This window comes from Rattus norvegicus, chromosome 10 (assembly GCF_021556685.1).
Source record: "Rattus norvegicus strain SHRSP/BbbUtx chromosome 10, alternate assembly SHRSP_T2T, whole genome shotgun sequence".
Taxonomy (NCBI): domain Eukaryota; kingdom Metazoa; phylum Chordata; class Mammalia; order Rodentia; family Muridae; genus Rattus; species Rattus norvegicus.
This window is the reverse complement of record NC_141543.1, coordinates 71022637-71036957: the sequence shown is the minus strand read 5'-3', so window position 1 is coordinate 71036957 and position 14321 is coordinate 71022637. Positions and strand designations below refer to the sequence as shown.

Sequence of the window (14321 nt, the reverse complement as noted above, 5' to 3'; positions counted from 1 at the left end):
CAAAAATCACAAAAATAATTTAACCTTAGTATTTTCACTCCCACAAACATTTATTAATCTTTACATAAGTACCTAAAATAGTCCTTTTTTTAAAAACACACTATACCTTCTTTTATTTTTCTCTTGTTCTTTTAGCTTTTCTGTCCGACAAATGTTTCGAAGAGTTGGCAGGTAGTCAATTATACTAGCTTGTTTATTACCCAGGGTCAGGAAAGAAGGAGTAGAAAACACACTTTTAATGACTGCCATCCTCTTGTCAGCATTGCTACAAAGTAAGAGTGAGTACCTGTTATTTTGTATGTAAAATGTAACAACCCCAAATACAGCCAGTGTTCCTGCTTCTGGTCTAGATCAGACAACACTTCTAATTTCCTGTCAGCAGATCACTCATATGTACCCAGACTGGCCTAGAAGTCTACCTATCTCAGCCTGACTTCAACCTCAGTCTCCTGAGTGCTGGGGTTAGTCGTGTACTGCCATGCTCAGCTTCATATTGAAAATGTTTGTTTAGTACTTTTGTTTTGTAGCTTGGGCTGGCATCAAACTCTTGATCTCTGTGCCTCTACTCCCAGCGCTATGATTACCCAGAGTGAAATATCTAAGTGGTTACCTTTTACCTGCCTGCATCTCTCTTTCTGTTGCCTAAAGGCTCCCAAATTTCTTCTATTTTTTCCCCCTGGGACAGTCTTTCTGTGTAGCCCTGGCTGTCCTATTATTCGTTTTGTAGACCAGGCTGTCCTCCAACAAAGAGGTCCACCTGTCTCTGCCTGAGTGCTGAGATTGAAGGGGTGTGCACCACACTCAGCTCAGGTTTCCCAATTTTCATTCAAATTAGTTTAACAATCTGCTTAATTTGCACGAGAAACTATATCAACACTAAGTGTTTTCCTGTGATCAATGGCCCAGCATTTGAAAATTAGTAAGAAGAGTCACTGCCACTGATTACTGAGAAATAGAAGGTAACAATAAGACTTACTACAGATTAGCTGCCGACTGGCGGAAGCATACATCGTGGCTCCTTTGTGAAACACAGAAAGTGAGTTCAGTGGTTGGGTCTCTTCCTAATTGCTTGCATGAATTCAAGGACTCCAGTGCTTTTGAAATGGTAGAAGAACATTTAGTAAAGCTGAGTGCTTCTGCAGTTGCTTTTAATTCTTCAGAGCTCCGAGGAGACCACCCATCTCTGTTCTCAAGACTAAACTCATCACAAAGTCCGCTTTTAACCTTTCCGTTTGTCCAGTGGAAGGCACTTTTACCCAATTCATTCTGTTCCCCTGGATCTGTAAACAGGGCATCTACGAAGGACATGTTCTCCATGAACTCACTGAGAGAGTTTAAACAGTGGGAAACGAGCACGCAGCACTTCTTCTCTGCTAGTGTCTTAGGAGGCTGAGGTAGAGAGTGAGGCTTGAAACCTTTGTTCTGTGTCTTTATCTCTGGGTTGCTGCCTCTGTCTCTGCTTGTGTTGTCTTCTTCAGATGAGGAAGCTGCAGGAGATAAGCTAGGTAGTTCACCAGAAAAGTCTAAGCTAGTGTCAAACAGGTCACTGTCATCAAGGGTCACCATCTTTTTCTGTTTCCTTTTCTGTGATTTTCTCAATGGCTGGTCTTCTGACTGCTTCCTGTTAAGGAGCTTCATGCTTGCTGGGGCACTGGCCTGTGTAGTCACTGGGAAGCCATAAGCACCTCTTACTTCTGGAATCATGTTAACTGGCAATGGCAGGATGAACTCAAGATTACTATGTAACAGATCTACATTTTGCATGTGGAATTCAGTGAGAAGCCGAATTAGTCTCTGCCACTCTTCCTTGGTTGTGATCTTGTGCTGAAAAGCAATTGAGTAAAGAACGCCTTCAGAGCACCTACTTCAGACATCCTCCCACCGATACACACAGGCTCCTCCTTAGGCACCTTTTACATAGGTGACATGGTTTGGTTTGGTTTGTTTTTGGAGGGGTGCCTCAAGACACATGAGGAGATCGGAGAACAACTTGTAGAGTCAGTTCTCTCCTACCACCATGTGGGCCCTGGGATCACACTGAAGTGGTCACAAGATTTGACTGCAAGCACCTTTACTACTGAGCCATCACCCTGCCGCCTATTCTATCTTGAAATTATCAAATGGCTATTCTTTGTCATTTTATTAGATTTTATTTAACCCAGCAAAACACTACTAACTGGGCTGGGTAGGTCAGTGGCAAAACATTTGCTAATATGCACTAAGCTCTTTGGATCAAACCCCAGGGCTGGGGGGAAAAACAAACAAATGAAAGAAAGGAAGAAAGGGATAGGTAGGAGGGACGAAAACATTCTAAGTCTAAAACTAGATTTAGATTTACAAACTAACGTTCTTTACTTAGCACATACTCCAATTCAATATTAGGTTGCTTATTTTTTATTTTTCTAGACAGGATTTCTCCATTACCCCTACCTCTTCTTGGAACCAGGCTGGAAGTAGAGACCCACCTGCCTCTGCCTCCCTAGTGCTGGGCCCAAAGGTGTGTCCCACCACGCCCGGCTCAAAATTTAACCTGAGTCCCATCCCGTGTTTTTAAAGCTGTGCCTAGGTGCCATTTGTCAACTCATGTCTAAAGTCTAGAAAATGTTAAATGAATTTTAACCTGAGCTAAGATTCAAAACGCAGGGTAAATACTAAAGGACAAAACAGGAATTCAACATTCCACACAGAAAATACCTTTAACGATGAAAGTAAGTCTTGGGATGGGCAGGCAATGTTCTTGAGTCCAAACAAAGCCTCTGCACAGCCGGTGTCACATCTGGGGAGGGCCACACGGTTCCTTTTGGTGTTTTTAGAGTTAATGTTCGCATCAGATTCATGTTCAGAACAAACCAGTGTATTTCTGCTATTTTCTCCTAAAAGAGTAATGAAGACCAATCGTGTGTGAATGTATCTGAAATGACCTGTATAGAAGAAAGCACAGGCACCAGCCTTATGACTCTGGCTCCATTTTGTTCTCCACAATGTGGTCACCTCATCACAAATACAATGTAATAATTCATTTGAAAAATACCTAAGTGACATGATTCAAGCCTATCTTTTATTGATATTTTATCATTTGCTACTTTCCCAAGGGTGATTTTATTATTTCCCTGAGACAGGATCTCATGTGGCCCAGACTGGCCTCACATTTGCAATGTAAGCAAGGGTAACCTTGAACTTCTTTGTGTATTTGGTGGTTAGAGGGAACTTCTTCTGATACTCCTAGGGCATGGAACCTTGCTGCCATCATACCCATATACCAAGATGCTCTCAGCGCCACCTCCCACCCCATCTTACTTATTGTATTAATTTTTTTGAGAATTTGCTAAAGTTGACAGCTTAGAGTAAATAAAAATTATGGTTAGTTCTAGTATTTGTTTATTTGTTTATTTATTTATTTATTTACACTGACTTCAGGTACACCAGAAGAGGGCATCAGATCCCATTACAGATGGTTCTGAGCCACCATGTGGTTGCTGGGAATTGAACTCAGGACCTCTGGAAGAGCACTTAGTGCTCTAATCAGCTGAGCCATCTCTGCAGCCTTGGCTAGTTCTATTTTAAAAAATAATATTTAAGGGCTGGAGAGATATCTCAGCAGTTAAAAGGACTGGTTGCTCTCCTAAAGGACCCAAGTTCAATTCCCAGCAATCACATAGCAGCTCATTATTTTAAAATAATGTTTAAATTTTGAACTAATTGAAGAGAAAGATGACAGGATTAGTTTTGTTTTGTTTTGTTTTGTTTTTTCCCGGAGCTGAGGACCCAGGGCCTTGCGCTTGATAGGCAAGCGCTCTACCACTGAGCTAAATCCCCAACCCCGACAGGATTAGTTTTATAGAATTTCATTTTCCTCTTTTTCCACTTTCCTTTCTTGTTTGTTGCCCTTGGGTTTGTGTGATCACCTGAGCAGAATCTTTCCCTACAGAAGTGTGTCTATGGAATAGGCAAAAAAAACTAGCAAACTGCCCAAGGAACAAGCATGGCTAACTCATGAGAACACAGCATCTAGAATGGAGAAAGTAATCACTAATTGCTCATGTATAACCAGGTTACAGCAGCGAATGACGGGCAAAGTAAAAACATTCATGTGAGAAAAATATTTCTGAAACCAAGTTCTTAGAAAATTAGAATTAGAAATTATTAAATATGCTACAAAGAAATGTAAGTTGGGTGTGGTTACACATGCCTGAACTGCACGGGATCCTGTCTTAAAAACAAACATAGGAGCCATAAAATGACTTGACAGGTAAAGGTGCTTACTGCTAGGCTGACAATCAGAGGTCAGGCCCTGGGACCCACAGTGTAGAAGAGAACAGACTCCTACAGTTAGCTATCTTCTGATCTTCACACCACAAATAAATAAATGCAAACATGTGATTTAAAAAATAAAAGCAAACAAGCCTGGTGGTGATGGTGCATGCCTTTATTCCCATCACAGAGACAGACGGATCTCTGTGAGTTCATGGCCAGCTAGGGCTACAAAGAGAAAACTTGTCTCAAAAAAAAAAAAAAAAACAAACAAAACAAAACAAAAAAAAAACCCAAAAAACAAAAAACCACCACCACCACCACCAACAACAACAAAAAAAAAACAAAAACCAACCAAACACAAAGCCAAACCAAAAAAACTGGAAAACAGCAAGAGAAATTAAGGAAGACACAGATATACTACTCTCATAGACAAACAAACCAACAGCCCCCAGGACCTTATACTTAAATACAATCACTGAAGAGGAATGAGCTTCAACTATACTATCACAGAGATCACTGATAGTAGTCCTGTAGTCCAGGCTGCACTCAATGTAGCAAGAATGACTTTTCCCTCTAACTCCTCCCGCCTCCTCTCAGGATCACAGGAGTCCATCACCACACCTGCCATAGGTGTGTTTTATAAGGGAAAGAAGAAAGGTAACAACAATTCTAAATATGTCCACAGTGTATAAGTGTATAAGCAATAGTTTGGAGTGTGTGTTTCTATCTATCTATCTATCTATCTATCTATCTATCTATCTATCTATCTATCTATCTATCTATCTATCTATCTATCGTCTGCCCGCCTATCTACCTGTGTTGTACACTGGTATTTTGCCTACATGCATTCTGTGTGAGGGTGTCAGATGCTATGGACCTGAAGACACTGACTGTTGTGAGCTGCCTTGTGGTGTTGGGAATTGAACCCGGGTCCTTTGGAAGTAGTCAGTGAGTACTCTAAACCACTGAGCCCTCTCTCCAGCCCCGTTTGCTGTTTTTGAGATGTTTATACAGTCTAGGCTATCCTAAACTTTGAGATGGTCTCATGCAGTCCAGGCTATCCTAAACTTCAAGATGGTCCCATGCAGTCCAGGCTATCTTAAACTTTGAGATGGTCCCATGCAGTCCAGGCTATCCTAAACTTCAAGATGGTCCCATGCAGTCCAGGCTATCTTAAACTTTGAGATGGTCCCATGCAGTCCAGGCTATCTTAAACTTGCTATGAAGCCAAGAATGATCTTCAACTCTTGATCTTCTAGCCCCTATGTCCCAAGTACTGTCAGAACTCATTTCAGAAGCTATTGGGAGCTTGAGAAGCATGGTAGAAAGTCTAAGGATTGTTCTATAGGGTAGTGGTGGTGCAAACCTTTAATCCCAGAGGCAGAGGCAAGAAGATCTCTGAGTTGTGGCCTACAAAGTTAGTACAGATAGGGCTGCACAGAGAAACCCTGCCTCGATAAACCAAATGCCAAAAATGAAACCAACCAACCAGATAGATAGATGTATATGTATTATAAAAATCAGTATAGCTGGACAATTTATAATTTTAGGAATATTTTTGATAGAGTATATATATTTAAGAATATGGTCCCAAAATTAAAAAGTTTCACATGGGGGTTGGGGATTTAGCTCAGTGGTAGAGCGCTTGCCTAGCAAGCACAAGGCCCTGGGTTCGGACCCCAGCTCTGAAAAAAAGAAAAGAAAAAAAAAAGTTTCACATGACTACTTACGACAATGTGATAATGGTCTTTCTTCTAAAATTCCACCTCCACTTCTTATCCAAAACTGTAAGTAAAGGATACTTTTTCTGATGTCACAAGCATTTGCAGTCAACAAGGTAACAAAGTCTTTAAAGTCAGTTCTGAAGTTCTCAACTAAACAGATCACTTGTAGATAGCTCGCAACGTTTAGCTTAAAAATAGAAAAACAAGGCAAGATTTGGGGGAGAGAAATACATGGTTAATTACATAAATTGTAGAAAATATAGCAATCAACCTGAATAACAATGAAGAATTTTGCTAATAATCCATAGCATATGAAAAGTCTTTGAAAATAAAATGTCTCTAAAAAGTACAAGAGCATATACCACCAAATTAAAAGCATTTATATATTCTTTTTGAGCTTACTGTATATAGTCCAGGACAACAATAACAGCAAAATGTGTGTTTATGTGTTTAAAAGAGAATCTTATACAACCCAGACTGGCCTTGAACATGAACCTATGATTCTCCTGCCTCCGCCTTCCAAATGCTAGGTTTATATGCATGTCCCCTGTACCTATTTGTGTGAGTGTGTTGTTGCTGTTGTTGTTTTAAACAGGTTCTGGCTCTATAGCCAGGCTGACTCAGGATCCTCCTTGCCTCTGCCTCTTAGATGCTGATATGACAGTGTATACCACATTCATCCTTGCAGGGAAACTCACACAAAATTCTCCAATTTAAACACTATAGGAATTTTATAGAGCTGGATTAAGTAATGGTACACTTGACAGGCTTTTTTTTTTTTTTTTAATTTTGAGACAGGGCCTCTCCCTATATAACCCTGAGAGAAACTTACTCTGTAGACTAAGACTTGCCTAAGACTTGTGGCTGACAGATACAATGTTTTATAGCTATTAAAATTATAAATATCACAGCAATATTGAAACATTTTTCTAATTCTAAAATCAAAATAGAAAACCATCGAGTTCATAGAAGTGTATGTGCTTACAAATAAAAGACAGAGGGACAATGTAAATATCTGATGGATCAGAACTTATTGGATAGTAACCTGCTTTCATTTTGTCACAATTCCAGTACTGGCTTTTGTTTTCTTTTGTGTTGTTTTGGTTTGTTTTTTTGAGACAGGGTTTCTCTGTACGTCCCTGGCTGTCCTGGAACTCACTCTGTAGACCAGGTTGACCTCAAACTCCTTCTGCCGAGAGTGCTGGGATTAAGTGCATATGCTACCTTTCTTGAGGCGAAGTCTTGCTATGAAGTCAGGCTGGCTACTCAACCTTATCTAGCCTTAAATTGGCAACCCATCTTTCTCAGTTTCCCAAGTACTGAGATAATAAACCATTCAAATCACGTGTAGGTTTATGTGCGTATGTGTGTGAATGCACGTTATGTATATGTGTGTATATCTGCGTGGTTTAAGCATGTGTGTGTGCATGTTTCATCCTGTGCACCACATGTAATCAGTGCAATATTCAAGAGTGACAAAAAATATAGAAAAATCCAACTTAAGTAATATATATATATATATTTTTTTTTTGGTTCTTTTTTTTTTTTTTCGGATCTGGGGACCGAACCCAGGGCCTTGCGCTTCCTAGGCAAGCGCTCTACCACTGAGCTAAATCCCCAACCCATATATTTATTGTTTATATAAAAATACTTAAAACTGGGTTGATAGGGCATATCCTTAATCCTACCAAAAATATACAAAACCACCACCACCAACAAACCCCTACAATTACCTCTGTAGCCAACAGTAATAGTGATTACTTCCTGTCTATAATCTCTCTATAAACAGCTAGAATTGCCCACTATCAGCACCTCTATGTAGTGCCCCAGAGAGCTCAGGATGGCCAGTTAGAGACCCTAAATCAAAAACCAAAATCAACAACCAAATTTGAAAACAATGAATACTGTCCCCTGAGCAAGTGAACCTTAGAAGACTCAGTACTATCAAATGTCAGTTGTTCCAAAATTGATCTATAAATTCAATGCAATTCCAACAAAACACCAGAATAAACTGTAAAGATGGATAATCTCTGTAAATTAGTGGAGAAATAAGAAATACCTGTAACAATCAAAATGGTTGTGTAAAACAGCAGGGTTATAGTTTCTATTCTCAAGACCTGGTACAGTTACAATAACCAAATCAGCACCATATTATCACATAGATATTAAGAACAAAGTGAAGTCTGGAAAACAAAAACCAATCAACCAACCAAAAACAACCCTGCAAAGCAGTGGTCCTTAAGAAAAAGGTACTCTATGGGCCAGTGTGGGCACAGCAGGCAAATGCGGTCACCCGCAAGCTTCATGGCTTGCTTTTGATGCCAAGGTCTCATACAGTGGAAAACAGAAGTGACTCCTGCAAGCTACCCTCTGACCTCTGCATATGCACCATGGGCGCACACACAATAAATAAATGTAACACAAAATTTGAAAAGGCACTTTGAAGCTGGGTGTGGTGGTGTCCACCTTTAATCCCAGCACTCAGGTGATAAGCAGGTGAAATTTGTGGGTTCAAGGCCATCCTGGTTTACATTGTGGGTTCCACATCAGCTGGGGCTAAAAAGACAGACTCCATCTCAAAACAAAACAAAAATAAGGTACCTTTGAACAATTAGACATCTATAAAGAAAACAAACCATGTCTTATAGAGTTTGCTTCTATAGAGGTTTTTGACCTAAGTAAAAACAAAAACAAACAAAGAGCTATTGTCAAAGATCCATGGGAAGAATCTTTATAAGCTTAAATGGGATATAGAACCACAAACTATGAAAGAAAACTTAGTATAGTTGACTTCATTAAAATTAAAAACATTTACATTACCTTCCATGAACTGGAAGAAATCATTTATAAAATCCAAATCAAATGCAAACATACCCAGAATACTTTTTAAAAATGTTCCAACTCAGTAAAGCAAATAACTAATTAAGCAATTGAACTAATTAAACAATGAACAGAACATCGGAACACAAGCTGGGAGTCCATACTGTTCTGTTACAGTGTTTGCCTGGCAGGCACAAATCCCAGCATCCATTCCTCACATCTCCACTGAAAATTTCCCAAAAAGTTTAACCAATATTTCAATGAGAAGACAGAGATATAAAAGGGCCTTTGAAAAGATAATACAATGTGCATGTAGTTCATACCATTAATTCTAGCATTGGTAAAGTATAGTCAGAAGGACTGCAGGCTTTGGGGACAGCCTGGGCTACACGACAGGTGTATACTACTCCTGAAAGCTGTTCTTTGACTTTCACACGTGTTAGGTCACATGTGCACCCATATAAACATATATACACAGAGAATAAATTAGCCTTTGTCTCCCAAGTGCTGATATTAAAGGTGTGCACGACAATGCCTAGTTAAAGTAAGAGGAGGAGAGTGCTGTAGAAGATGGTTAAGAGGTTAAGAACTCGGGGTTGGGGATTTAGCTCAGTAGTAGAGCGCTGGCCTAGCAAACGCAAGGCCCTGGGTTCGGTCCCCAGCTCTGAAAAAAAGAAAAAGAAAAAGAAAAAAAAAAAAAAAAAAAGAGGTTAAGAACTCTTGTTTTTCTAGCAGAGGACCAGGATAGGGTCCCAAGACCCTCACAGTGGTCCCCTCCCTCCTGTAACTCCAGGCCTCAGGGATACAATATTCTCACTAATCTCCACAGGCAGCAAACAAACATGTGCCAATGTTGAGCAAATACTCAGATACCTAGAAATAAATCTTGAAAAACAAAAGTAATGCCACAAATGCAAACAAGGTTAACACTATAAACTTGGAAGTTTCAGGTACGCCCCTGATTTTAGGACAATCCCAGGGTCCTGTTGCCATGGGGAACATGGACATAGACCTGTCACAAGGAGAGAGGTTGTCTTCCAGTCAGATAAGGATTATGATTACATTGGCCTCTCAGCACTCAGACAAGTGCGAGGTTGAACTCCAATAAAAATTCATCTTAATAAAGTATTACTTAAAAATAGAATGAAGCCGGGTGTGATAGTGAAAGCCTTTAATGCCAGCTCTCAGAGGGCAGATATCTCTGAGTTTGAGGGCAGCCTGGTCTACAGGTGAGGTCCAGGAATCCAGGGCAATATAGCGCAACCCTGTCTCAAAAAACAAAAACAAACAAACAAACAAACAAACAAACAATATAGAATGAGCTGGGCTTGGTAGTACACACTTTCAAATCTCAGAACTTTTGAGGCACAGGAGGATAGGCTCTGTACACTCAAGGCCAACCAAACGTATAAAGATAGTTGCAGGCCAGCCAATGCAACATGGTGAGACAGTCTCAAAGGAAAACACCCAAAACCCAAACCAAAAAGTAATATTAGGGTACACAGAAAACTTAATATCTGAAAAATAACCTCATTTAAAGCACAATAGTAAATCATCACAAGTTTCCTAAAACTCAGAAGCTTTAACCTTTCCCTTTAAAATACACATTTTAAGGGGCTGGAGAGGTGGCTTAGTGATTAAGTGCTCTTCCAGAGAACCCAGGTTCAAATCTTAGCACCCAAATGTCATCTCACAACTCTGTGTTATTCCAGTTCTGGGGGACCCAGGGCCCTCACACAGACATACATGTAAGCAAAACACCAATGTACATAAAATAAAAATAAATCAATCATTAAAAAACCCCACATTTTAAAATTATAAATCTAATTTAAAAGATATCTTTTTTTTTTCTTTTCTTTTTTTTTGGAGCTGGGGACCGAACCCAGGGCCTTGCGCTTGCCAAGCGCTCTACCACTGAGCTAAATCCCCAACCCCAAAAGATATCTTTTACAGAATTATAATACATATAATATGTAATCATGAAAATTCAAAACTTACCAGGGAAGGAATATTGAAATTGATTTCTTCAAAACAGCCATCAAACACTAAACTAAATGTGGGATCTGTAAGAAAACAACGTTTTAAAAAAACATGAGACCACTAACTTTTTCCCAGTCATACTCTTCTATGACAACATCTAGAGTAAATATTTAGCGGATATTTACAACAGGAGTTGTAGAGATGGCTCTGTGTTTACAGTGCACTTTGCTTCTGTAGGAGGCTAGAGTTTAGTTTCCTGCACCCCTATCAAACAGCTCACGATTGCATGGAATTACAGCTCTAGAACTGACCCTTCCAACCTTCAGGGACCAGGAGCTGAGCCTGGCTCTTCTGCAAGAGCAAAAAGCCAGCTCTCCAGGTGTTTTGACTATTCTCTTGGTAATTATTGTTATTTTTTACCGTGACTAGGTAACGAGTGTTCTAAGTATGTATGTATAGGAAAAAAGGTATATATACAGTATGGTACTATGAACTGTATATAGCAACCACTGACCACTGGGGGCATCTTGGAAGTATTCCTCATAGATAAAAGGAAACAATAGTATCATGTAAATTATAACGCCTTATGGAAACTTCTCTTTTGATCACAGTAAGAAGGACATTTTAATGAAGCTATCACCCAACCCATGATTATTAAGATTTCCATAGTTTTAAGTAGTTGCAGGGCTGAGGATGTAGCTCATCTGTTAGGAACATGCCTAGCTGGCATCAAAACCAAGAAAGACGACATGGTGGATAACATCCAGCAGAAATGAACTTTCCAAATACCATACAGCAGGCTTAGCCTTCTGAATAGTTGCAAAGTTTACTTTTTTGTTTTTAAGACAAGATCTACCTATGTAGTAGCACTCAATCCTCCTACATAAGCCTCTGGAGAGATGGGATTATAGGCATTTATCTATAATCCACATCCAGTCTAATATATTCCCTTCTTATAGGAGTAATCAGATGGATTAATAGGTAGAGTTGTTTGCTGCCAAGTCTGACTATCTGAGTTCAATCCCCAGGACCCACTTGATAGAAGGAGAAACCAATCACCAGAAGTTGCCTCTGATCTCCACATACGCTCTGTTGCACAGGTTTTATGGCATATATGTGTAGATACAGATAATAAATAATAAAAACATTTCTAAAAAATTATAGGCCAAGTATGTTGGCTGACATAATCCCAGCAGAACGAGCAAAGAATATTGAAGAGTTCTAGACCATCTCAAATAACAATAAAAAACCATATGGATTTTTAATGTGAAACACCCAATTCTCATACCCAAGAAGGCAGATAGATATAATTCTGTGACATTGATGAAGACTTGTAACTAAACATGCAACAAATCTCCTTGAAGTTTTATCATGGGATGGAGAAGTGCTAAATTCAATTAAGGATCTGCAGGGAACCAGGAGGTGGCTCATCCCTGAAAATGTAGGACGAGGAAGGATATCTCTCTGAGTTTAAAGCTAGCCTGGCTAGAGAATAAGACTAGAAGAAAGACAGACAAACAAACATGCTCTATTGGTTGCCTAAATATGACAAAGAAACAAGAAAAAGACTTGTTTTGTTTTGAAGATAGGAATGCTCTGTGCAGTCCTGCTGTCCTGGAACTCACTACCAGATTACCTAAAATTCACCCCCCTTTGCCTGCCTCCCTCCACTACCACTGCTCGGCTGATAGATACCTTTATGTTGTTAATTTAGGTTTTTTAAATGTCTAACACTGGACATAGTGATCCAAAGTAGTATACATTTTAAATAGCTATCGCTATTCTCACATACACTCAATTTTATAACTACTAACAAAGGCTGCAAGTAAATACAAATGTGCATAATCCTTACTTGAAAAAAACTAGCGTCCACAGAGCATGGTGGTGCACACCTTTAATCTCAACACTTAGAAGGCAGGGGCAGGTGGATCTTTGTGAGTTGAAAGCCAGTCTGGTCTACAAAGCAAGTTCCAGGACAGCCAGGGCTACTACACAGAGAACCCCCGTCTTGAAAAACAAAACAAACAGATTAAGCTAGCTTCCAAGGGCGGGAGAGAGCTCAATGGTTAACAGTTCTTATTGCTCTACAGAGGACCTCGGTTTGGTTCTCAGCACCCACATAACTCCAGGTCTAGGGATCTGATGCTCTCTTCTGTACATGCACATGGTACAGACAGACAAATCACTCATATACACATAGTAAAAATAAATCTAGGGGCTAGAAACATAGCTCAATGGTTAAGAACACAGGCTGCTTCCTCATTTTAGACAAAGAATTTTCAACTGTATTGTTTTGGGAGGGGTGGTACTGAGGGTCATATCCAGAGCCTAGCATGTGCTAGGCGAGTGTCCTGTCACTGGGCTCAATGCCTGTGTGTTTCTATTGCTTACAAGGCAGGGTCTTGACACAATATCCAGCTAGCTTTAAAGATCTCAGCTTCCTGCCTCCGCTTCTTAAGTGTAATTAGCTCAGATTGAGAGGCTAAGAGAGGATTTGGCTATGTAGCACTGGCTGGCCTGTAATTCATACATCCAGCCTCAAATCTGTGGGCATCCTCCTGCCTCTGCCTTGTGAGTACTGAAATTACAGACATATGTCACCATACTAGGGTTTTTGTTTGTTTTTTAAGGTGGAGGTTAAATTTATTTATTTTGTGTTTGAGTGTTTTGCCTACAAGTATGTCTGTGTCCCATGTGAGTGCCTGGTGCCTGAAAACAGAAGAGAACATTGGATCCCTTAGAATTTGAGTTACAGATAATTGTGTGCTGCCATGTGGGTGCTGGAAACTGGACCCAGGTTCTCTGCAGGAACAAGTGCTCTTAACCACTAAGCCATCATTCCAGTACCCCCATTTTAAAATGTTACTTATCATCATGGTGTTCTGTGTGCATGATGTCTTTGTGTGGGCACACAAGCATTGAGAAGTAACAGGTCAAGCCCAGAGAACTGGCTCTCTCCGTCTACCTCTATGAACATTCAAGCATCAAACTCAGGTCCACAGGTTTGTCTGTCAGGCTTTACCGCTGAGCCATCTCTCCAGTCTGCACCTAGCTCTACTCACCTCATGTTTGAAGTCAGTAGCTCTCCCAAAATATTTCAACAAAACCAAACTGACTGAAATTATTTTTACATACCACTTGTAGTGAGAATTACTGGTCGTTTAGTTGTTGCCATGAATGTTTTGACTGCATTCAAAAATCCAGCATCTTCATCAAAAATGACATCAACCTGCAAACCATTTATTAGAACATTAATATAGTAAGAGCAACAAAGATATACACAGTAAATATAATATGTCAAAGCCAACATAGATTTTTGTTGTTGTTGGTGGGGTTTATTTGTTTGTTGAGACAGGGTTTCTCTGTGGCCTTGAACACAGAGATCTGCCTGTCTCTGTCCCCTGATTGCATAGATTAAAGATGTTCACCACTACTGCCTGGAGAGAAGTTTGTCTTATTCCATAAAGGAACCTTTAAGATCGTACACATTAAAACTAAATCAAATCACACTCCCTTCTCCTCCTCCTCCTCCTCTCCCTCCTC

At 39.9% G+C, this 14321-nt stretch overlaps 1 protein-coding gene across 2 annotated transcripts in view; it reads right to left on the bottom strand.

Annotated features, from left to right (window-relative positions):
• The window catches only part of Atad5 (ATPase family, AAA domain containing 5), a 47797-nt gene that overhangs the window by 1470 nt on the left and 32006 nt on the right, over positions 1-14321 (bottom strand). For both annotated transcript variants that reach the window (XM_087572024.1, NM_001447230.1), the window contains 6 exon segments: positions 13914-14007; positions 10797-10861; positions 5985-6165; positions 2695-2873; positions 977-1824; positions 107-265 (listed from right to left, as the gene is read on the bottom strand). In XM_087572024.1, the coding sequence (XP_087428150.1) occupies positions 107-265; positions 977-1824; positions 2695-2873; positions 5985-6165; positions 10797-10861; positions 13914-14007 (1526 nt within the window).